General features: G+C 48.1%; 1 protein-coding gene across 8 annotated transcripts in view; it reads right to left on the reverse strand.

The window, feature by feature from the left end:
* NKAIN4 (sodium/potassium transporting ATPase interacting 4) overlaps positions 1–22,535 on the reverse strand; it is an 82,065-nt gene that overhangs the window by 27,316 nt on the left and 32,214 nt on the right. For all 8 annotated transcript variants that reach the window (XM_039497359.1, XM_039497354.1, XM_039497361.1 and 5 more), the window contains 2 exons: positions 18,624–18,761; positions 15,846–15,926 (listed from right to left, as the gene is read on the reverse strand). In XM_039497359.1, the coding sequence (XP_039353293.1) occupies positions 15,846–15,926; positions 18,624–18,761 (219 nt within the window). The remainder of the gene's footprint in view (positions 1–15,845; positions 15,927–18,623; positions 18,762–22,535) is intronic.

Genomic DNA, 22,535 nt, shown 5'->3' on the forward strand with positions numbered 1-22,535 from the left:
CCAACAATAACAAATCCCCCTTCCTTTGGGAAAAATGATACCTGAGTAACTTGGGATCACAGCTGCAACTCCTGGGATATTGCTTTGGGGCTTCTAGCTTAAATTTCCCTGCAACTGATGAAAGACAAATTTAGCATTGTGGGAAGAGCAGGGGATGAAAAGAATAGTAGCAATACTTTGCGGGGAAGTGCTAAGTGCCCAGTGCCACTGGGACCCCAACAGACCTTGCATGTCACTTTGATGTAGACTCAACAATACCTTTTGGCTCTAGCAGCAGATAGGAGAGCGGTGGAAGGATTTATATGTGCCTGTCCTAGAATCTAAATACCTCTTCACTATAGGAATAAACACAGAATTTACAATGCAAGTCCAACAATAACTACAGGGCTTCTTGTACTTTCCTCTAAAGCATCTGGTACCGGCTGCTCTCATTTAAGATACTGGACTGGATGGGTGTAAGCATGCGAGACTCAACCCTGCGGCACCTCCTGAAGGTCGTCTCTGGGAATTAGCGCTCCAGCCTCCAGAGCGCCCTCTACAGGCCGGTGTCTCACTGCCGCTGGGCCCCCACATCCCTCCCTGGACTCTGGTGCCCCATTATCTGAGGTGCTTCCCCCTGACAGTACATCCCTCAGTCTCAGGGTCTCCCCTCGCAGGGGAACCCCCACACCCTATCCCTCAGTGATAGGCCACTGCCAGTCACCAACTGCCCCCACACCCTGGAGCAGAGTGCAGTATAAGCCACTCATCCTAAGCAAGGTTGGGTCTGGACCTCCTGCCTCTCTCTGCAACCCAGTGCCTCTATGGCGTCTTGGACAAGGCCCTGCAGCCTGGCGAGTTGTCAGCCTGGAGCTCCCCAGCCTCACCTCACTCTAGGCACCCTGAGCTTCCCAGCCAGCCAGCCAGCCCCTCTCTCTCTCTGAAGGCAGAGAGAAACTGACTGCTCCCCAGTCCACTGCCCTCTTATAAGGGCCAGCTGCGGCCAGATTGGGGCGTAGCCCAGCTGTGCCTACTTCCCCAATCAGCCCAGGTTTTAAGCCCTTCCAGGCAGGAGCAGGTGACCGCCCTCTACAATGGGCCATTGGTCCTAGACTGAGACAGGGGATGGGGTGGGGGAAATAGCAAAAATCAGAGTCTGGATCCAGGCAGGAAACTGGGCTTGCAAGTAGAGCTGATCTGAACTCAGTTAATTCTTAACCAAGACAGATTTTGATAGGCTACCAGACAGACTTTAATTTTCCTAAGCTGAAGCTCACGTATAGCATTAATTCCTAGTTCCCAAGTCCTGAGAAGCCAACCGCCCCAGTATGAATCCTATGTAGACTAGCCTGCAAGCCCACAACAAGGTAGCGCTCAGTAACACGTTTTGTGGCAGTTATTAAGTGTTCTGGGAAGCACATCTTGGGAGCCATGAACAATGAAGTTAGAAAAAGACAGCTGCCAAATTCCTGACATGAGCACAGCAAAAGATGGGATGTGCTTTGCCGGGGACGGAGGAGGGTGCGAAGCTGTGGTGTGCTACCCATGCCGAAGCAGCCCCAATATTAAAGGAAAGACAACAGAGAAAACTCCATTAACAGTGTAGAGCTTACACAGAATCCTCTGCATTTTGGAAGAGGGGGGGAATAATCAGATTGCCACCTGTGGGGTAACAAAGCTAATGTAAGGTGCTGGGTGCCACAGGTTCTGTGCTGAGGGACACCTGAGGAGAAGCTTCTAGTGACCAATTTCCTTCCCCTGCAGCCTCTGGAAGCTGCCGGATTTTGGCGGGAAAATCACTGGCCTGCTCTGTCCAACAGAAGTGTTGCTCCCTCACAGATTGCACACATATGTTCTCCCCCTCCTTAGAGTCATGCCGTTTTTCCTCAAGCTTGCTGCTCCCCCGCACTCGCCTCCCATCTTATACAGTCCCCGGGACCCATGATTATGCCCTGTACGAGTTCCCCCTTCAGTGAGAGCCGGCCAGCCTGCTCAAGCCGCTGCTGTACTGTACAGTACAGTGCTTCCCCTCAACCCTCTTCTTCCCCGACCCCAGGAGCCCATGGGCAGATCCACCAGCTGGAAAAAGCAAAACCACACTCCAGACAAGGACTCATCTCCAGCTCCGCTCAGGTCTTCCCTTTATTACCACAGATACAAGTGATTCAAAACAGCCTCACTGCCCCACAGGGTCTTGTCTCCAGGGCGTCACTCTCCCCCCATTTCCCAGCTGAGTCTTCCCCCAGCTGGCACCTGCTCCCTGCAGGGGTCTCCATCAGCCTTTTGCCTGACTGATGTGAAGAGCCCCTTCCAGCTCCATCCCTGGATTCCACGGAGGGTAGACTGCCTCTATAGAAAGCTGGCAAGAGAAAAAACAATGGGACAGCTTTCCTCCCCTTTGGAAATCCTCACAGAGTCAGCTCTTGCTTCCCTCTGCTGCAGGAGATGGACTTGTAGTCACCAGACATCAGCAAGCCTCATTTTGAGCTGAGCCTAGATAAGCTGCAGAACAGATGTCAGATATGGCAAGGAATTAGGCCGGTAGAAGAATGCTAAATACAAAGTCAAAGTGCTCAGTGCAATGGCATACAAATAGCCTCAGCTGCAAGCACAAGCAGAGTTTATGCTATCAGAAAGCAGAAACAACAGTGCCAAAGTTGAGCGGTTCCTAGAGAGACACCCCCCCCCCTCCCTCCCGCCCAGTTTTTAAGAGTTGCTTGGAAAAACGTTGGCACATTTACAGGTTCAAGTGGAGCAGGCAGTCACTCGCACATACAAATGATCAGCCTAACCGACCATTATGCTTGCACATGATGTGATTGAGAGTGGTCTTGTGTAAGAAGATGCGAGTGACGTTTTGCACACATCATTCTGAAAAGGTGATGAGGCATTTTGCCAACAGTGTTTTGGGGTAAGGGACAGGAATGGAGGTGTTGTTTCTCTGCACACTGAGATCAATGCCATTTTTTACCAGTGCTCCTGGCAGTCACTCTTTGGGGGACACCTGCAGTGACCAAGCATAGTAAAAGGACATTCAAGGCAAATGTTTTATTGACTTCTGTTTGCTAAGCTTTAGTTGGGAGGCCAGGGGAAGAATCTCTGGACTCCTACTGCAGTCTGCTAACATTTTGTTTTCCTTATTGCAATGCTAAAAAAACCAAAGGGGGCAGTTAATTAGTGTTGTATGAAAATCACAGAAGCAGCTCATTAAAAACAGGGCAAAAGAATAGGAATCAGGAAATGATTTCAGAAACAGAAACAAAAATATTCCGTGAAGCATTTGCAATTTTCCTTACAATGCACAAGAAAAGGTGACTAGAAGTGGGAGATGCGTTGGGAAATACTTATCAGTTCCCAGTTAATTCAGTGAGGAACAGAGATCGGTATATCTCTACACTCCCTCCATTTCTTGACAGGTGGCTATTTAAAGGGTTACTGCTACCTCCTTAGCCTTCAATCTGAAAAGAAATATGAGAGAAGTGGTGATACAAGCTCCCTCTCAAGAGCACGCTGAAGGCCAGCCAAGCTCACATTTCAATTTAAACTGTCGCTGGACCTTGTTGATGCCTATTTGCGATTCTCCAGCACTGTGGTGGTGCTGTGGGGAGGAAAAAATCTAATACAGTATGAGAGTTTTTCCTGTTACATCTCCTACACCTTTATATTAGAGGCAATTCCCCACCCCTAGCACCCACAGAATCAGCTTTGGAAAGGCTAGCCCTATGAGGCTTAAAGATCATCAGAGACTGCTGGGTTTCTTCATTCACTAGCTGCCTTCTGAAGCCCGCTTCCCCTTTCATTCATTTTCAGGCAAGGCAGCAGTAATGGCTCTCAAAGCAAGTTCAGCCCAGTCACACAACCCCTCAGAGCTTGATGGCGGAATAATTTTGCATCTTTTAGGTTGGAAAAATTTATTATCAAAAAGGGAAACAATAATTCTTATCTCCTAGCAGTGCATGCTAAGTGCCTACATCTCACTGAGGCAGCAAGGGAATTACTTTTATCATTGCTTAGACTTACGTTGTCTGTTCACAATGCTGTCGTACTTAAAGGCCAAGTAATGGATTTCTATTCTCTGAATTCAGGAGGAGGAGTGGGGGGAGTAATTATTATCAACAGTGCATTTCCTTTCACCTCCATCTGATAACATTTGCTCAGGTACCATAGCTATCCCAGAGAAGCTCTACCTATTTTCTTCTTGAATGCAAATAACTCCCATGATGGCTAACGAAAATTACACTCCTATAAGTGATCAGAACAGTGTTGGTAGAGAGTTAAGGCCGAGCATCAGGCCTGGGTGGGAAAATTTAAAAATCACCATTCCACGATGAACAGTTTCCAGATGAAAAGAATGAACAGAGGCAGGTTTAAAGGTGACACCCAGACACAAACTGTCTCTCAAAACTGTTTCAGTGTCCTGAGAGTATGATGAATAATCAATGTGGCAGCTGAATAGACAGAGACATGTACATTTTAGCAGCCTGATTTTAATTATTAATTTAGATTGGCATTTCCCACTAACCTAAAAAAGTGTGCTTGTGTAAATGAGCTGTGTCTTCACGCTTAGCAAGTGGATCTAGAGAAGTTTATTGTGATATTTGGATCTGTATCCAAGATACCACGGTGATGCAAGTATTATAAATAGCTAGCTAGATGGATGCATAGACAGAAAGAAGAGGGAGAATATGAAAAGTCAGGAGGAAGAGAAGCAGCAGTCTGGAAGTGGAATCTCAGGAGTTGCACCAATTGCAGTGATATAGAGCAGCTGTACAAAGTGCTCAGAGAAGCAGTATGTCACCATGATACTACAAGCGTGCTCTGAACAGTGAGCAGAGACAGCCAGGAGTCTGCACCAAACCCGCTAGGAAGCACATCAATGTCACATTGCTGAAGATGAAAAGCAACATTTCAGGTCCAGGTCTTCCATGTTTCTTGTATGACCAAAGCATGGTCATAAATAAACTGGCACAGCTGGACCTGCTTTACAAAGACCTTTCAAAAGATCATTGCAAGGTAGCAGGAAACACTTTATTAGACCTTTGTCTGCCAATCCATTTGTCTGCTGTCCGCCTAATGAAGTTCTGGCAGACAATATTTCATTCCTTTTATTCTATAAAGGAAAGAATTAGGGGGAGGTTTAGGTTGGACATTAGGAAAAACTTTTTCACTAGTAGAGTGGTGAAGCACTGGAATGGGTTACCTAGGGAGGTAGTGAAATCTCCTTCCTTAGAGGTTTTTAAGGTCAGGCTTGACAAAGCCCTGGCTGGGATGATTTAGTTGGGTTTGGTCCTGCTTTGAGCAGGGGGTTGGACTAGATGACCTCCTGAGGTCCCTTCCAACCCTGAGATTCTATGATTCTATGATAAGATATCAAAATATGAAAAATGACAAGGTGTAAAAAAATAATCACAATTGTCAGACTGATTTTCTTGTTCAAGGAATAAGGAACCAATGTAAAGTACTCAGAAGAGGAGAGAATTTTCCTTTTGGACAAAAATAACTCAGCTTGATATGGTGTCAGATGAGTCTAGGAAAAAGGGAAATGAAGAGGGTTCAGTTTAACTCCAGTTGCAACATCTGGGTCTAGATATGTGGAACTGCCTGTATGCTTTTGCACACACGGTTACTGCCATTATGGACCCATACACTAATCACATGCCCAAATGACTGGTTAAATGCATGTTTATTGCTACTGCACATGGAAATTAGGTAAAAATATACATTGATTTTTGCATGTGTAATTATGCCTACAGTTTTGGAAATCTGGGTCTAAATTTCTCAGGAATATTAGCAGCACTTTTGTTACAATTTATAGCCACCAATCTTTTCTCTCTTTAATGTTTTGAACATTTGTAGATAAAGTATCAAAGAGAGAACCTCAAAAGGCTTGGAGGCTGCATTTGGGCTAACACCTGACATTTCAGATGCTTCTCATTTTTCGGGTGGCTTGCAAAATTGAACTAGAGACATTGCGAGTCTGGCTGTTCTGGTGATATTTTAGCAGCTTCTTGCTCAACACCAGGATGTAATGGCTACTCTAGAAGTATGCTCCATGAAAGGGGAGTAAAAGACAAAATGAGAAGAAGGAAGGAAAGAGATAGAGTCTTGCTTTGAGTTGAGGAGACACCTAGATCTGGGTGTTGTGGCAAATTCAGGCCAATTAACTACCTGGAGAGGGGTAACAATTAGCCAGGAAGGCTTAGCCAGCAAAATAAGGTTCAGCTGGGGCAGGGGTTGGAAAAAAAACTAATCAGCCAGCTGGCCCCCCCAGTGCTAGAGACCTTTTAAACCCTCCTCTGACAAGGAGGAGAGGGAGGAGGGGGGCAGAAGCCAGCAGCAGCTGCCAAGGAGGGAGAGCTGAACTCTGAGACTGGCATTCTGGAGGACGGAGGGAGGAAAAAAGAAGGAGGAGACTAGAAAACTGAGGCTGAGGGAGAAGGAATCAGAATCAGCCTTTTTTTTTTTTGGGTTTTTTTTTTTTTCCTGCAGCCTCCTGTGCTCTGGCTAGCAGGACGCTAGAGCACACAACAGGTGGGGCAGTGTTTTTGGCAGGAGTGTCAGGAGGACGCCCAGGAGGTGAGGTGGCAGGTAACTGGGCAGCAGGCCGGGCGAAAAAAAAAAAAAAAAAGAAAAAAAAAAAAAAAAAAAAAAAAAAATTTTTTCAAAAAAGAGGATGGAGGATGCCCTGAAGGGGCCACCAGGAGCCACTGGTGCAGGTGGCTGCCCAGTGGGGGTGGGGCCCGGGGTCAACAGGAGGGAGTGCAAGCTGAGGATGAGCCAGGCAGCCCAAGATCGAGCAGCCTGATCAGGGTAGTGACCCAGGTAGTTGATCAGGTGGAGCCCTGGGACCTGCATGACAGGGAGGGGGCCCAGGGGCCCGCAGGGCCAGCACCGCGACGCACGGAGAGATACTACTCCTCGAAGATGAGGCCAGAGGAGGCCTCGAGAGGCCGGCCGGGCCACGAGGCGGGACGGCAGCGCAGGTGGGCTGGCCGGGCAGGCAGGCACTTTGCCTGCCTATGCGATTTCCCCAGATGCCGCTCGGCCAGAAGCGGATTACTCGCCGCCAGCGCTGCTGACCGGCTGACGGCAGGCCTGGCGCCGCAGGCGAGGTGGAAGGCCCGGAAACAAAGGAAGTACGAGGTAGGACACCGAGGACAGGTCCCAGTTATTCGACCGCGATCCTATGGTCCGGAGAAGGTAGTGCCTCCGCCTGGGTATGGACGGTCCGAGAATTGGTATTAGCCATACTGGGTACATAGGGTACAGAGAGGGTTGCCGCCGACATACTGACCTGGTCTTATGATGAGACTCTTATGATGATCTGACTGCTCTCAGACCTCGAGAGGAGAGGCGCCTCCCAGAGAGAGAGAGACTCCGGGAGGCGGGCCCCCTCGCCTCCCCAGCCTCGCGCCCGGGCCCCCGCGAGGCCCCCGCCCCGGGCCGGAAAAAGGAGGAGGCAGGAGGTGAAGGGAGGAGGGGGAGGCCCGGAAAGACTGGGGCCCGGCAGGCCCGGGGGCTGCGCCCCTGCAGGGATGAAAGCAGGCTGCCCAAGGGGATACCAAGTGGCTGATGTGCCTGTGATGCCTGCTGGCCATTGCTGCCCAATGCCCTAAACTATGGGAGCCTGGGCGGTAATAGGTAAGGGGAAAATGGGGGGAGATGGGGGGGGACATAGATACATTCGCACGATGGTCCCTCGGATACACCGCATTAATACACAGAGGCAGTGCAATTACGCTGGTCTCTGGGAGTGAGACCACGCTGGTCTCTGCTCAGTGGCCAGTGAATCTGGTGCCCTGCATCCCAGCTGGCGGGGACACCTGGACCGCCGGCACATGTGCCGCTTGAGCCACACCCTGCCGCGGTAGGACCGCACCCGGAACCCCTCCCCCCACCTGTATCGCCCGACTCCTCGCTCTTCGGACTTCGCTTCTCCGATCCCGCTTCCCGAGGCCGGATGGCCTACCCTACCGGGGGAAGGAGGGGGGCGGGTGCCCAGGAGGGGACCGCTTCCCCGCGGGGGGGACCCTTCCCGGCCCCACGAGTTTGGCCAGGGGAGTGCGATTCCACGGGGGGAAGAAGGGGAAGCCCAAGGACGGGAGGCTGACAGGAGGGGGGACAGGGCGGAGGGTGGGGAAAGAAGGGGCGCCTAGGGGTGGGAAAGAAGGGCCAGCCCCGGACAGGCGCAGCTGACAGGGGGCGCCAGGGCAATTGGCCAGAGGAGGGGAGAGGGGCCTCTGGGGAGGGGGGGAGGGGGGCCTCCCGAGGAGGGGCCCCGGGGGGATCCGCTATGGCCAAACAGGCCCAACATTTTTAAAGAAGTATCAGGTACCAGAAATAAGTGGTAGAGGTGGAGCAGGAAGACGTGGGTGAGTGAAAGGGGAAGGACGATTAAAAGAGCCAGACATAAGGGAGTAGTCCGGTCCAAGAGCGAACTTTGGTTGGCCATCGTAGCGCGGCATCCCACCTCGCCTTGATCCATCTGTTTGGGGCCCATCTAGGGATGGATCGGTAATGGACCCCGGACCTGTCATCTTGGCCTTTTGGGCACCGGGTTCGGCCTGGAGGTTTTTGGCCTGTTATTTAGAGGTTTGCCGGGCTGGTATACGGCTCCCGTGTCAGTATTGTTCCTCCCCCGGCCCCAACAGCTATGCCAATCCCCCCATCCTTCCTCAGCCGCCCGATCAGAGTCCTCTCTAGAGCCGGGAGATCAGGCCAAGCTATGGACCATATGCAAGTCGGGATTATACCACCCGATTGCCAAGTCCATACCTTGGAGGTCCCCCTGTCCAATGCCCACCCCCAGATACCCCAAGAAGACCAGTCCCAGATTGATACCAGGATTCCAGACCATAGGGATATTCTGACAGACCAAGCGATCCTGAAGGATACCTAAGCACCCTCTTTGTCCACACCTCGATGAAGGACGCGACCTGAAGGACCCACGCGACCTCGTCCCGCACGTACTTCCTCCTCCCGATGGCCTCGTTGAGCGAGACCGAAGCTGCTTGAAAAACGGGTCAAAAGGACTGGGACTGCGTGCTGCTGCTCTGTGGAACCCCTCCACCTCCGGATACCCCTCACCCTTCCGGGCTTACGTTCTGTTTGTGTTCCGGCCCCGGGAGGGCCCAAAGAGGGATTCCCCTCTGCTAGAAAACCTGGGGAAGGGTAGCCAGGCATAGCCTACCCACCCTAAAAGAAAGAGGAGAAAGCACAGGGTCACCGGAAGAACACAATGACAAATGTCTACAACCCGGGAGGCCAACGGACCTACTAGGGCCAAGGGAGACAACCGGGAGGAGAAGGGGGTGAAGTGGGCCTACGGGGTGAGACCAGAGGTAGGTGAAGTTCAGGTGGGGAGTGGCAGAGAGCAAGCTCCTGGCCAGGATGGATGAGCCCCTGCCAGATGGCAGGGACCAGACCCTGTTAACGACAAGGTCCGACAGCTGAAACCTGGGTGCCCAAGCCAGGTCGCTGAAAAATGGCAGGAAACCCATGGCAGGATAGAGAAACCTCAGCGGCGGGGGCCCCCCGTCCCGGCGGTCCAATCAGGCCCAAAGACGCGCAGCCCACCCAGGGTCAAATATCCGAGAGTAGCCTGGTGAACAACTCTCGGTCCGGTCAGCCGGGGTGAAGGTCCACGTCAACGGAAGTCAACCATCACATCACAGGAAACGGAAGTTCACCATCAGCATCTCGCAGAGAGATCCCGAGGAAGAGGTCAGGAAAAAGTCTGGCGAGGAAGATGGGAGAGGAATGCAGTATTGGTCCCAGTAAGAGGGTCCTAGCATGTGGTCCAGTCCGGCAGTATGAGATTCCTGCAGGTGGCAGTGTCCCTGACGACTGATTTCAAAGCGAGCGAGATATCCCGGTTTGACGATCCTGACCCTGATCAGAATCTAGGAACTGATCTCATTCATGCCCCCCGGACTTACACCACTCCACCTGGACCTTCCGGGGGGCAGAGACTCTGGTCCTCTTCCTGAACAGGAAGACGGCCTTCTGGCCTAGAGAAGCAAGACAATCAGCTCCTTTGGACAACACCCCCATGGCCCCGCTACTCTGCCTTGCTGATGGATAAGCTGTTACGGGATAGCCCGTTTGCTTGCGCTGCTGCCTACCTTGGCTATTATATATGATAGGCAGACGAGACGGGGAGGACGCGGTAGTGGCAGATACCCTGAGGAGAAGGGCTGTACCTGACCGCAAACTCCAAGTGTTCGGGAAGGCTGAAGCTCGCCAAATGGCTGGGGTATGTGGGGTGGGGTGGGCCTGAGCCCCACAAGCAAGAAGCTAGACGCTAAGTTAGGCCCACTTGAAGTGAGAAAGTGGCCCGGCCCAAGCGGACCCCCGGGGGTGGGTACTCTAGGCAGGTCCCGGGGTACAGACCATGGTTGCCTTGGCACCATGGCCCAGTGCCACTCCGGCAGGGGCAGCCAGGGCCCTGGCCTGAACAGCATGCCTAGCCAGAACGACCTGCCCGACATACAGCCGGACCGTAGCCCCAGACTGGGGAGCCTGAGTCGCACTACAGACGGACGCCTCCAGACGGACGCTGGCAGACGCTCCCCAGAAAGCTCGGGGCCTGCAGCCCAATACTCCTACAGAGAAAGGACCTCGGTAGAGTAGGGTGTGTACCTGCGAGAACAAATGAGAAGCGAGGAGAACATCGAGGAAAGCTCCTAAGCCTCCGGCCCAAGAACGCCTCCTTCACGATTTACTGGAGAAGAGGAATATGCCCCACCTGGCCACTACAAGTTGCAATGGATGACGAGAACAAGGACAAACTCGCCAGCCACGCACCACGGTTGCTGGCTGTTCGGTCCGCCCTTGGTTCGGCGGATGGCCAGCGCCAATCCCATTGCAGTGTTCGCCCTGTCAAGTGTACCCATACGCGGCCCAAGGGCCCCGGCCCTCAGCATGCAGAGGCCTGGCCAGGGCCAATAATTAACCGCAGAGGGGGCAGGGTTGGCCAGCAAACTAAGGCCAGCAAGGGCTGGGCTCAGGGGGCAAAACTAGAGAGGTGGGAAACCCTGAAACCAAGGGCAGCTGCCAGGACCTCTTTAGAGAAGGCCAAAAGCAGCCAGGGTAAGAAGCCAGCTGAGGAGGAGGAGGGAGGGCAGGCAGAGGGCCCCAGCTAGAAGGGACAGCTGAACTCTGGAGGGGAGGAAGGAGGCTGAGAGGGAACAGAGGAGGAAACCCCTCGGAGGGAGGAGAAGGGTGAGAGAATGAGCCCGTTTTTGAGAAGATGAGAAGGGGGTTTTTTCCCTTGTGCAAGCAGAGGGCAGCTGAAGCACCACAGTGTCAAAACACTTACCAGAGACTGTGGTTTCGTCTACTCGGCAAGTTAGGGGTGTGATTCTCAGCTCCCATAGACATACTCACACTAGCTCTCATTTGAGCTAGCACGCTAAAAATAGTAGCATGTAGTGGTAGCATAGTGCAGCTAGCCCATGCCACTGCTGCCTAACAAACATGACTGAACCCCCTGGGGACATACTCAGGGTGGCTAGCCTGTGCCATCGCTTCTGCTGCTTGTGCTAGCAAGGCTACACTTCTATTTTTAGTGCACAAGCTCAGATGAGAGCTAGTACAAGTGTGTCTATGCGAGAGAATCACACCCCTAGCTCATAGTGTAGGTGTAGCCTGAGAGGAAGACGACCTTCTCCCATAATTCACAAGAAACAAGCCCGCACCTAAAAACCTGCTGGTGTTCTACAAATAATGCACAACAGCTGTGTAATTTCTCTTCTCTGTTTCCCTGACCCTCTCAACCACCATCCTCTCTCCCCGCACCTTCCTGAAATCAGAGCTATTCACCAGACCACATAAAGAATATACAGCAATGACTTTCTCTGCCACAAAGACATGGAGCAGTTTCCTCGTTGCTCATATTTTCACCTCACCAGGCATATATTAAACTTGTTAAAGCAGAAACAATCAGGGTTCTTTTCCCCCTTGTCTCCCCACCGGAGTCATCACCTGTCTGAACTGGACAGGGCTGTCATTACCAGCTGCCATTTTAACAAACTCTATTCTTTCTAGCTCACTGCCCTTGCTGCATTTTGTCATTATAAATTAACCACCTGCTGACACAGCTATATCAGCCAGGCATCTGACAATACATCATTGCCAGAAATGAAAAGGAGAAGCACTGGGGTGGTCAGAAATGCTACCTGGCTTCCCCAGCCTGCCCCATCTATCTTATAGGGGCTCCCATGGAAAGATGGGTGAACAGTCAATACAACACACAGACCTAGGGACAGGAATCCCCCTCAGGTACACACATGCAGGGATACCTGCCCCACTGTGGCATCACCATACAATGCTCCTCAGCAAATGGCTGATACTGCAATGCTCTTGCCATCTTCCAGAGGTGGTTCATCCAGTGAGCTCACAGGGCTGGGTACTCTCCTGAATACAGTTCTTACGGGGACTGAGCTGAAGCCCATTCAAGTCAATAGGAGTTTTTCTACAGACTTCAGTGAGCTTTGGATCAGGCCTCTGGAGGTGCAGGAGGCCGTGGTGGTTCCCACATAGGCCAGGATAGAAGCTTGTCCACATGCAGAGTTGCATCAGTTTAGATGTGACTTTGAACCAACTTAGTCAAACTGATGCAAAAAGGCTTTGTGGACACTTTGATTTCAGTTTAAACTAGGGTTGTTTCAGTTTAATTTAGGTTGACTAACCTTGTCTACATACAAACCTGTATCAGTTTAATTAGATCAGTGTAAAGTCCTGAATGGACATGCTGATTTCAGTTTTAGAGTGGTTTATTTGGGTTTAACTTAAATCTGTTCACAATCAATTTACAATAAGCTTAAAAGCAAAACAAAACAAAAAAACCCTAACAACTCAAAGGGATAGAATAGCATCCACACAGGGATTTGCACTAGTTCAACTAAATAGTTTCATATTCACATATCGTTAAAGTTTATCTGTGCAGTTAAGCCCTTTGGAACAGGTTTCAGCTACACTGAAATAAGGGAGTCCACACAGGGGTTTGCACCAGTTTAAACTTTGGGTTTGTCTACAATGGAACTGCAAGATGTAATTTCCAGCTTGAGCAGACATACATGTACCAGCTCTGATCAAACTAGAGTGCTAAAAACAGAGGTGTAGCTATGGCAGCGCAAGCTGTGGAAGGGGCTAGCTACCCAACAACAATCCCATTTGAGACTCAAAGTACACCTCTGCCCCTATATAATGCTGTCCTCAGGAGCCAAAAAATCTTACCGCATTATAGGTGAAACTGCGTTATATCGAACTTGCTTTGATCACCTGGAGTGCGCAGCCCCACCCCCCCCAGAGCACTGCTTTACCGCGTTATATTCGAATTTGTGTTATACCAGGTCACATTATATCGGGGTAGAGGTGTACATACTTGGGTGGCTAGACCCTTGCACTGCTGCAGCTACATGTCTATTTTTAGTACGCTAGCCCAATCAGAGTTAGTGTGGGTATGTCTACTTGAGCTGGAAATTATACCTTCAGCTCCAGTGTAGACATACCCTAAACCAGTGCAAAACGTGTGCGTAGACAACTGCTAGGTGCACTTATCCATCTTGTTCACACAGGATAGTATAGTTCCCATTTAGTGCAGTCTTTGGAGAGAAAGAGATTCTGGGACAATGCATCTTTAAAGTCTCCTCCTTTAAACCACAAAGCACACCCAAAATTCTACCTTAAATCCTGGAATTCATTTCCACAAGCATCCCGCTGACAAGATCTCTCGTTTGTTTGTGTATAGACATAGTTTGCCATTCTTAGGATACAAGGAGTTTTTCATAATTTAAAAAAAAATGGCATTTTTTCAAACAAAAACAATTTGTGAAAAAATCAAAGCTCAGCTGTAAATTATTGTGCTCTTTCATGAAACCAGCAACATTACTTATTTTTGCCAGTTGCCACCCCCTCAATGGTGTGAACTCTGTTACAGCTCCAAGGGAGAATCCACTAGGAGACAAAATAGAAGAGTTATGCAGTGCAGCCCAAATCTATAAACTCTTATTCACACAAACAGTCCCCCACTCATCTGAGTAGTCCCATTGACTAAATAAAGATTTGCAGCAGTAGAAACATAATCATATAAAGGTGCGAGCTTTGCTAAAGTTTCCCATGAGACAAAGGTAGTGGGTTAAAGCTCATTGATAGGTGGCAGAATGGCATTTGTATTATCCTGTTTGAATTGCAGAGTCTTTTTCCAAGCCGTAAAACTCAGATAATGTAAAACAGGTCAAGGGTAGCAAACATACATCAGAGATGGGCTGCTAGAAAACACGAGTGTCAGTCAGTGAACCATCAAAGGGACAGTTTGATCTGAGTTTTACTGTTTCCAGAAAGGTGCTTTCAGACTGTTACTAACCAAAACTAGATCCTAGTATCTAACTGATTGCAGCCAGTGTTGAAGTTACACTTCGGACCAATGATAATCACTGGTCCAGGCGAGAGCTCTCTTTCAGTGAGTTTCTGTGGCTACTTCAGAAAACAGAGATTAGTTGGGGAATTAGGAAATTAAAGTTTCTCCTATTTGCAACGGGCTTTTTGTGACCATTCACTGAGTTAACATAAACCCGATAAAACGTAGAGCAATTCCAGTTAATGTCTGTAATTTAGACATATGGCCTGAGAATTCAGGTCAAATGTAAAGTGTTCTAAAGTGAACCAAGCTCCTCCAACCACTTTGAGCTAATTAAACTACAGCAATATTCATTAGCAATTCACTGCTTAGAGCCCAGGCTTAGGTTAGGAACTGGCTCCAATTGCCAGTATTTCTGACTCTGTCCTCATGCAGCAGACAATAATATTTAGCACCTTTCATCTTCAAAGAACTTTGCAAATATTGACTAATTTAATCCCCACAACATCCCTGCAGTAGGCATGTATTATTATCTCTATTTGTAGATGGAGAACCTGAGGCAGGGAAGTGCCTAGCCTATGATAAGCAGTCACCTACGTTGCCACATTTATGGAGATGCCACAATGCATCTACCTGGCTTCCCTCAGCTTTACTCTTCATATAGGACACAGAGAAGGTCTTTTACTGAACTCTCCAGAGAGGTGTAATTGGAAACACGGTGTCCCTGTTCCTAAATTGTCTGAGGGCCATTAGGCTAAGGGTAGAGTAAAAGGAGAGAAAACTCCCTGAGTGAGTTATTGCAAGAAGTTTGGTTTAATTGAGTTCAACACCAACTGAGCTAAAGTCCCTAAATGCATTCCTTCCCTAGAGCAAACTCAGAAATGCAAACAGTACAAGGCACTGCCAATGATTCCCCAGAACTCCCTGCTTTGGAGTCTGATCAGCACAAACCCTTATTTCTCTCCCCTCAGAACAATGCACCCTTCTTCTAAAGTGTTATTAATAGGCTGGGCTGCAACCTAATTAGCTCTCAGCCTCCCAGAGTTGCCTTTGAACTCTGGCTAGGAATTAACCCGCTCTCATGCAATGGTCCCCCCTGTACCTTGCCACAAGGTCCCTTTCCCACCTTCAGTTTGAAATATTATTTGATTCCATTGTGTGCAGGGACTGATAGGGGGGAAATCAAGCCACCATTGACACTTCTGCTAGGGGACTCCAAGAAATTTGCCCTTGTTTTTATTAGTATTTATTATGTACCTTTTTACAAAATTCTTGCAACATGTGTCTCTCCCCCAGAGGGACCGTAAGCATCAGACTGCATTAGTCGATGCAAGAAGGCAGCACTCTTCCCCTTTTTCCTCTTTAATTTTAATCATCAAGAGGGCAGGCAGCATTTTCTCCTGGCAAGTCCCCTCCCCCACACTTTGTTCCCCAGCAGGTTCCCTTCCATTTCCTTTGATGCACAGGCTGTTGTCCAATCAGCCAGGCTCACCTTCCTACTCACCTTAGAAAGTCCTCCCACCTCCAAGTAAAAGCAGATGATGAAGATGTTCCAGGTGACCCACATGGCAGTCCAGATGGCATACTAGAAAGGAAAGGGCGGGGGGAGAGAATTAATGAACATCGGGGTGCTCTGGGAAGCTGGCATGCTTTGCATGTGATACAGTCAAATGGAGACAGTCAAATGCCCAAAATCAACCTCACGGTCGCTTTCTGCCCTTCTGGCATTTGACTATGTTTCAATGAAGCTCTAGCTCTCTGGTGGTTATGGAGCTCTGATCTGGCTCCCAAAAGCAGGGTTCATAGGCAGCAGGCTGCATCTGTCCTGCTCTGCAGCATGGCTTGTTAATGCAACACCGCCCCATCATTCCCTGGTGAAGGCTTCTTCCGCTGGGATCAATCTATGTATCTCATTGGTGTCAGTGGAGCTGTGCTGATAAACCCCAGCTGAGGATCTGGCCCTGAGTTTTCAGCTTGCTAATCTAGGTTTGTCAGATCCAGTAACATTTTAACATCAGGCCCTTGCTGGCTCTGGCTCCCCTTTCAGGCTCTTACAGCAGCCTGCCAAGGAGAGATGACAGACTTTGGAGGGAGTCACATTAATCTGTCCTCAGCTTGAAGATAGTGGCTGCTGTTCAGGGGCTTACAGGGCAGAGTAAGGCCAAAAGTTAGGAGGAATGGGAGGCTCCTCAGGGCTCCAGCTGAGATCCAGGTGACTTCTCAATTTCAAAACACCACCAGACAAATAACCTTGGCATTTTTTTTAGAACAAAGGGCAAGTGCAATGGGCCCCATTTCTAATTCCTGTGACCTGCTCCTCTGAAGGGTGCAGTTGTTATGTCACTCATCTCCATAAACATGCTTAGAAATACATAAATGAAAGAAACAAACTCTGCCAGCCAGCCAGCAGCCTGTGGGTCCCTTCCCTTGGGCACCAGATCAGCATTTAGAGTCTTGGAGGAAATGGTGCAGCATAACCTAGCATCCCAGGGGAAGAGGAACAGCTGGTCTCAGGTGTGTGAAGTAGAAACTGAGACAAACTCAACGAACCCACGGTATCTGTCTTACTGACCTGTGGCTGGAAAGCCCTGCTCTGCTGGATTCCTACTTATCCTGACTCAAGAAACTTACTTCAGCTAAGCTTTCTATGCAGCTGGTAACTCTTCATATGAAGTGTGACCAGAATGCATTTTTTCGTGTTCTGAGAAGTTTGTTAGTTGATTGGGTTTACTTTGAATGAAGTCTGAAAGCTGTCAACACGTAGGGAAACTGAATAAGGACAATGTCTGTAGAAAAATCCCAAATTCCTCAGAAAAATACTATTCAGACCCCTTTAAATGAACTTCCCCTGGCATTTTCTATTCCAATGCTTAATTGTCTTCCACCCACGTCGACAGGTACACTTCACGCACATCAAGAGTGTACACTTGTGCACGAGTGCCCCAGTATGAGGCTAGGAGGTTGTCAGACAGCCCGAGAGTCACAACCTGATCTCCATCTTGTCAGCTTTCACAGAGAGAGGTGACTGCAAACTGTCTCCTGCCCAAAAACCTGCCAGCTGGCAGAAGTTTATTACTTAAGTCACAGTCCCTGTCATTGAGGATTTTATCTGTCCAACAACTGACAGTGATAAAGTGGAGCTGAAGGGGAACATGAATCATATAGAGTTTAGGTCAATTATAAGGCAGTAGATCCTGTAAAGAGAGATGCTTGCTGGCATCAGAATGTGATTCTAAGTATCTAAAAATATTTCTGAATGTTGGTTTTTAAAAAAACACATTTCAGTCAAAAATGGTTTCTAACCAACAATGAGCAGAGCCAGAAAATGAACATTCCATTCCAGGAGGCTTCTGAAAAGATCCAGTGGTCACTGACCACAAAATCTGACCGGCTAGCATAACCAAGGCAGAATTGCAGATCCTCATGAGCCTCAAACTTGAGCATCTACTTATCAAGAAAGGATGATTTCATAGACTTTTAAGGCCAGAAGGGAGCATCGTGATCATCTAGTCAGAACTGCACATTGCAGGCCACACAGCCTCGCCCATCCACTCATGTAATAGATCCATAACCTCTGGCTGCATTAGTGAAGTCCTCAATGACTTTGCGATTAAGACACAGGATTGGGACTCAGGAGACCTGGGATCATCTCCAGTTATAGAAAGTCAGTACCCAGCTCTGTATCTAGGTCAGCACCCAGTTCTGCTGCAGACTCCCTACGTGACCTTGGACAAGTCACTTAATCGCTCTGTGCCTCAGTTTTCCTATCTGTAAAATGGAGAAAATAACACTTTCTTTCTCCAGCCCTTTGTCTGCCTTGTCTATTTAGATGGTTAATTCTCAGTGGAAGAGACTATCTCTTACTATGTGTCTGTACACCACTCAGCACTATGGGACTCCAGTCTCACTTGTGGCCTGTAGCTGCTACTGTAATACAAATAATAAATATGATTTAATCTTTTCCAAAAGTGCTGAGTAAATACAGCAAAGAGTAGAATAAATAGTGTGCTCTTTAAAGCAGCACAGGCAGGTACAGGTTAAACAAACACCTGTCAGGGATGGTCTAGATAATACTTAGTCCTGCCATGAGTGCTGGGGACTGGACTAGATGACCTCTCGAGGTTCCTTTGAGTTGTACGATTCTGTGATTCTGTGTGGATAAAAATCTCTAATGGCTGAATATCTGTGCATGAATGGTTCCAGCCTTAACCCAGTGTCCACTAGACCTGATCACGGACTTGGCTGGGTAATTGTAGCACAGAAGAAAGCGAATGCTACTTACCACCACTACGTAGCGTGGCCTATACTGAATAGTTCCGAAGAGGCCAAGGATAACGATGATGATGTGGAGGAAATTGGCTAGAATAGGAGCCCATTGATATCCCAGGAAATCGAACACTTGTCTCTCTAATGCAGCAAGCTGGAAGAAAAGGAGCAAAAGATGAATTACAAATTCACAGCTTGTTGCAAGGCTTTTAATGTTCAATCTCAGATTCACTTCATCACCCCAGCTGCCTCTGGTGTTTTCCATTTATTGGTTCACCTGGGTACATCCACTGGGATAGCATGGGGAAGGAAGGTAGTCCCCTCCCCATCAAAAGCACTGCCCTCCCCCCACATATTTAGCTCTTTTCAATGCTAATATATTAGTTTAAGGTAAAAGCCATAAATTGTTAATGATTTACATCCAGATTTTCAGAACAGTCAATGCAAAAATATGTGCATTTTGGGCACATGTTTTTACCAGCACTGTGCACATAACAGCAGTCAATGTATCCAGCTAGACTTATAGCTGGCCATCTGTGCATCAAATTGCTACATAGAGCAGGCTGCTATATGTGCAAATTAGACATGCAATTGCACAAAAACAAACAGACAACCTCCTCCCCCCCAAGTCTTTTCATTGATATGTTCACAGCTCAAGCACGGCGGAGGTGAATGGGCTAGTGCCTCACGCCATCCCTTTACTCCAGGCCTCTGAGACATACACTCTCCTATATACAAAGTATTGCTCCATCCCAAACATGCTATGTCCAATACTGTGACTGTTACCAAATCCTTAGAAAGTGGGATCAGCTATAGCAAAACAAAGGTGCTTAACAGCATTCAGAGTAAAATTGGTATTTATTTTTTTACCCACAAACAAGTTGCCAAAATTTACCAGCAATGCCCAAGATTAAGTGTATAATATCCAGTATTTACTCCCTCACTTGCAGGGGGTAGCCCTGAGCGTCCAAAGGGCCTTTGCCATCCCCAGCTATTAGGATATATTATACTAGCTTTGTATACTGAATTCTTTTAGTGGATGCTCCTAGTCTACTCCTTGTAGTCACATCTGAAGCAGTGCATCTTTTCCTGGGTGTACTCTGCACGCAGCTGGGCACCAGGCAGTGGAACTTTTGCAATGGCTTAAAGTATTGGGGGATGCTCGTTGTATCCCCGTGAGCTATGCATGCCCCAGTGAAGCAGCATGAAGAGGAGCACCACGCTTATCAAATGACCACAGTTCCTCCTCCTCCCTGAGTGACACAGTGGGGAAATCATTCATATGCCTCCCTGTGGCTCAGAATGTGCAGGAAATGGAACTATACCCAAAGGAATGGCAGGTAGATACACTGCACAGGAACACAGTTCTCTTTGCTGAAACCACTCACTCGGAAGACAGTGGGGAAAGCTCAGAAATATCTATGTTTCAAAGGGGTAAATAAACAGTGTTGCTGCTTACAGGAGGAGATCAAAAAGCATGGCTGCTAAGCAGTTTTTCCTCAATGACAGCTCTCTGCATTGGAGAAGGGGTGCATGAGAAGCAGGGGGTGGGGAGAGCTGGCTCAAAGTCAGACTGTATTATACAAAACAAATTAATCTCCCCTTTGAAGTAACGCACGCTGTCATATTTTGATCATTTTTAACTAACTGGAAGGTGCTGTGAAATGCGGCAATGCTGCCATTGTGCTATCAGGCTGTGCCTTTGAAATGGGAACAGGGAGAATATTCCGCATTTCACAGTAGTTCAATTTGGTATCCTCCCATGAGTGCAAAAGATTTTCTATATCTCATCAGAACCAGCAGTCATAGGTTAAATGCTTAATCTTTTTAGTAGGGAATTAATGTTCATACTATAATGACATTTAGAATTCCTGAACCCTGATTGGCTGGTAACAGGTCACTTGACTTTGACCACTTCATCCAATCAGGCATTTAATTGGCTTTGTGTGTGACATTAACCCTGGAATATGTACCATATAGAGCCAGCACCACAGTATATCAATTAGCCGGTTAGACAAGGGGACACAATGGGGTGTGTGTTGTAAAGAGATAACACCCTGCCTTAGGTGCATTAGGATGAAATATTCAGCTTTGCCTCTTGCCTTCAGCCACTGTAAGAAATGGACAGATATAGATTCTACCCAACAGTGCATTATTGCCACTAAGAATTGTTCTTATTCGTTACAAAAAAATCATACTTTGCCTGTCCAAAAAAGTGTTCCTTGTTCTTTTGTAAAAAAAATAATAATAAAATTTGCCAGTGTGGTCGTTGGAGGGGTAGCTAGCACCAGCCATCGATCACCATCTCCTTCCAGCAGTGACCTCTGTTGGGTTGTTTAATTCACAGGAATCTGGCAAAATGGATCTCATGCCACCTCTGTCAGATGGAATGATCCCAATAGTCTTAGGGACTGATTCATGATTGCTCTGTAGCTGCAAAGCTGCCACCCAGGCCTGCAGGGACTATCCCTGGTGTAAGATGCAGAGCCAGAATGGCCTCCTACAAAGAAGACTAGCACAGAGGGTTGGTAATAGAGGTAGGTAGGGATGGGTGGGTGTCTTATGCATTGGCAATTGTGTGCTGTTGTAATGCCCCATAAATGCTGACCTAGTCCCCACCGGCCTCTAAATAGCAGAGGCTCCTCTTCTCGGTTCCTGTGCTGGCTCTAGCACTGTGGCAGGTATGAATTCCCCATTTGTCTCTAAGGGTCAATTCGTGCAGTCTGTACTCCAGACAAAATTCCCAGATGGTTCTGTAGTCCTTATTCAGGCAGGATTTTGCCCTGTCATTTTAGGAGCTATGTTCCTCTTCATACTTCCCTTTCTTCTACCTGCTACCGCCTTTGTCCCCCTAGTGCTTCTGCCCCTGCTTCTTCTACTGTGATCTGCATTTCTCCAAAGATCTTTGGGAATTTTCAGTCCATTTCACCCCATTTCTTTTTTTTTTTTTTAAACTTCTACTCTCTTTTTCCCATCCCCATCCTGGACCGTTAGGTGCCTTTGCCATTTTCTTTAGGCCCTGTATTTTTAAACAATGGTTTTGTGACCTTATGAATGGACATAGCAGACTGTTACAGCCTGCCTGTAGCATGACTGGTTAGAGCAGGAGAAAGGGAGCCGGAAGAATTGGGTTCTGTTCCAAACTGCTGTTAATGCAGTGAGTGAGCTCAGCAAGTCATTCATCTTCATGGCTTTGTTTCCCCACTTGTAAAATAAAGACACTACGGGGCACTTTAAGATCTTCAGATGAAAGATGTTATGTGCAGTACATGCAAAGATTTACTGTGGTTGTTAATGCTGTCCAAGCAATGAGTGCTAATGCCACAATCCAGATTTTGGAAATGAATTCCCAAGCAGCATCAAGGCTCTCTCTTAGTTATCACTGGTCCTTGGGTGGAATGAACAAAACATTTGCTAAAGAAGAATAGATAAACAACCGTGTAATTCATTAGGCTACAATTCCATGTGAAGGACATAACTGTTAAACTCTGCCAAAGCTAGGAGGTAAACCAGGTAACTCTTGTGCAAACCCAGCCTGAATTTCAGGTTGGCAACAAAGCATGAAACCAGGAGAATGGAACTACAGCCACTAGAATCCCAAGACTGGATTCCTTGATTTGGCCAGAATGAAGGGAAAGTGATAGCAGAGGGGAAGGGACAAGGAGCTTTGGACATAAGCAGATGTGCATGAGTGTGTATATGCACACACCTCTCTACCTCTGGACAGGAGCCATCCATCCTATGTGCCTGTGGGTATTAGCTCTTATGGAAAACTGCTGTGGAATAAGAGAGAAATGCAATCTTTCTATACAAGTTTGAATCAGCCTATTGGGGGTATAGAAAATTATATCTCTGCAGTGCAGTAGAATTCTATGGGATGATTCAAAATGCCTACAGAGAGGAACTCATTGTATTACATTCTAGGTAC

Source organism: Mauremys reevesii, linkage group 13 (assembly GCF_016161935.1).
Source record: "Mauremys reevesii isolate NIE-2019 linkage group 13, ASM1616193v1, whole genome shotgun sequence".
NCBI classification, from domain to species: domain Eukaryota; kingdom Metazoa; phylum Chordata; order Testudines; family Geoemydidae; genus Mauremys; species Mauremys reevesii.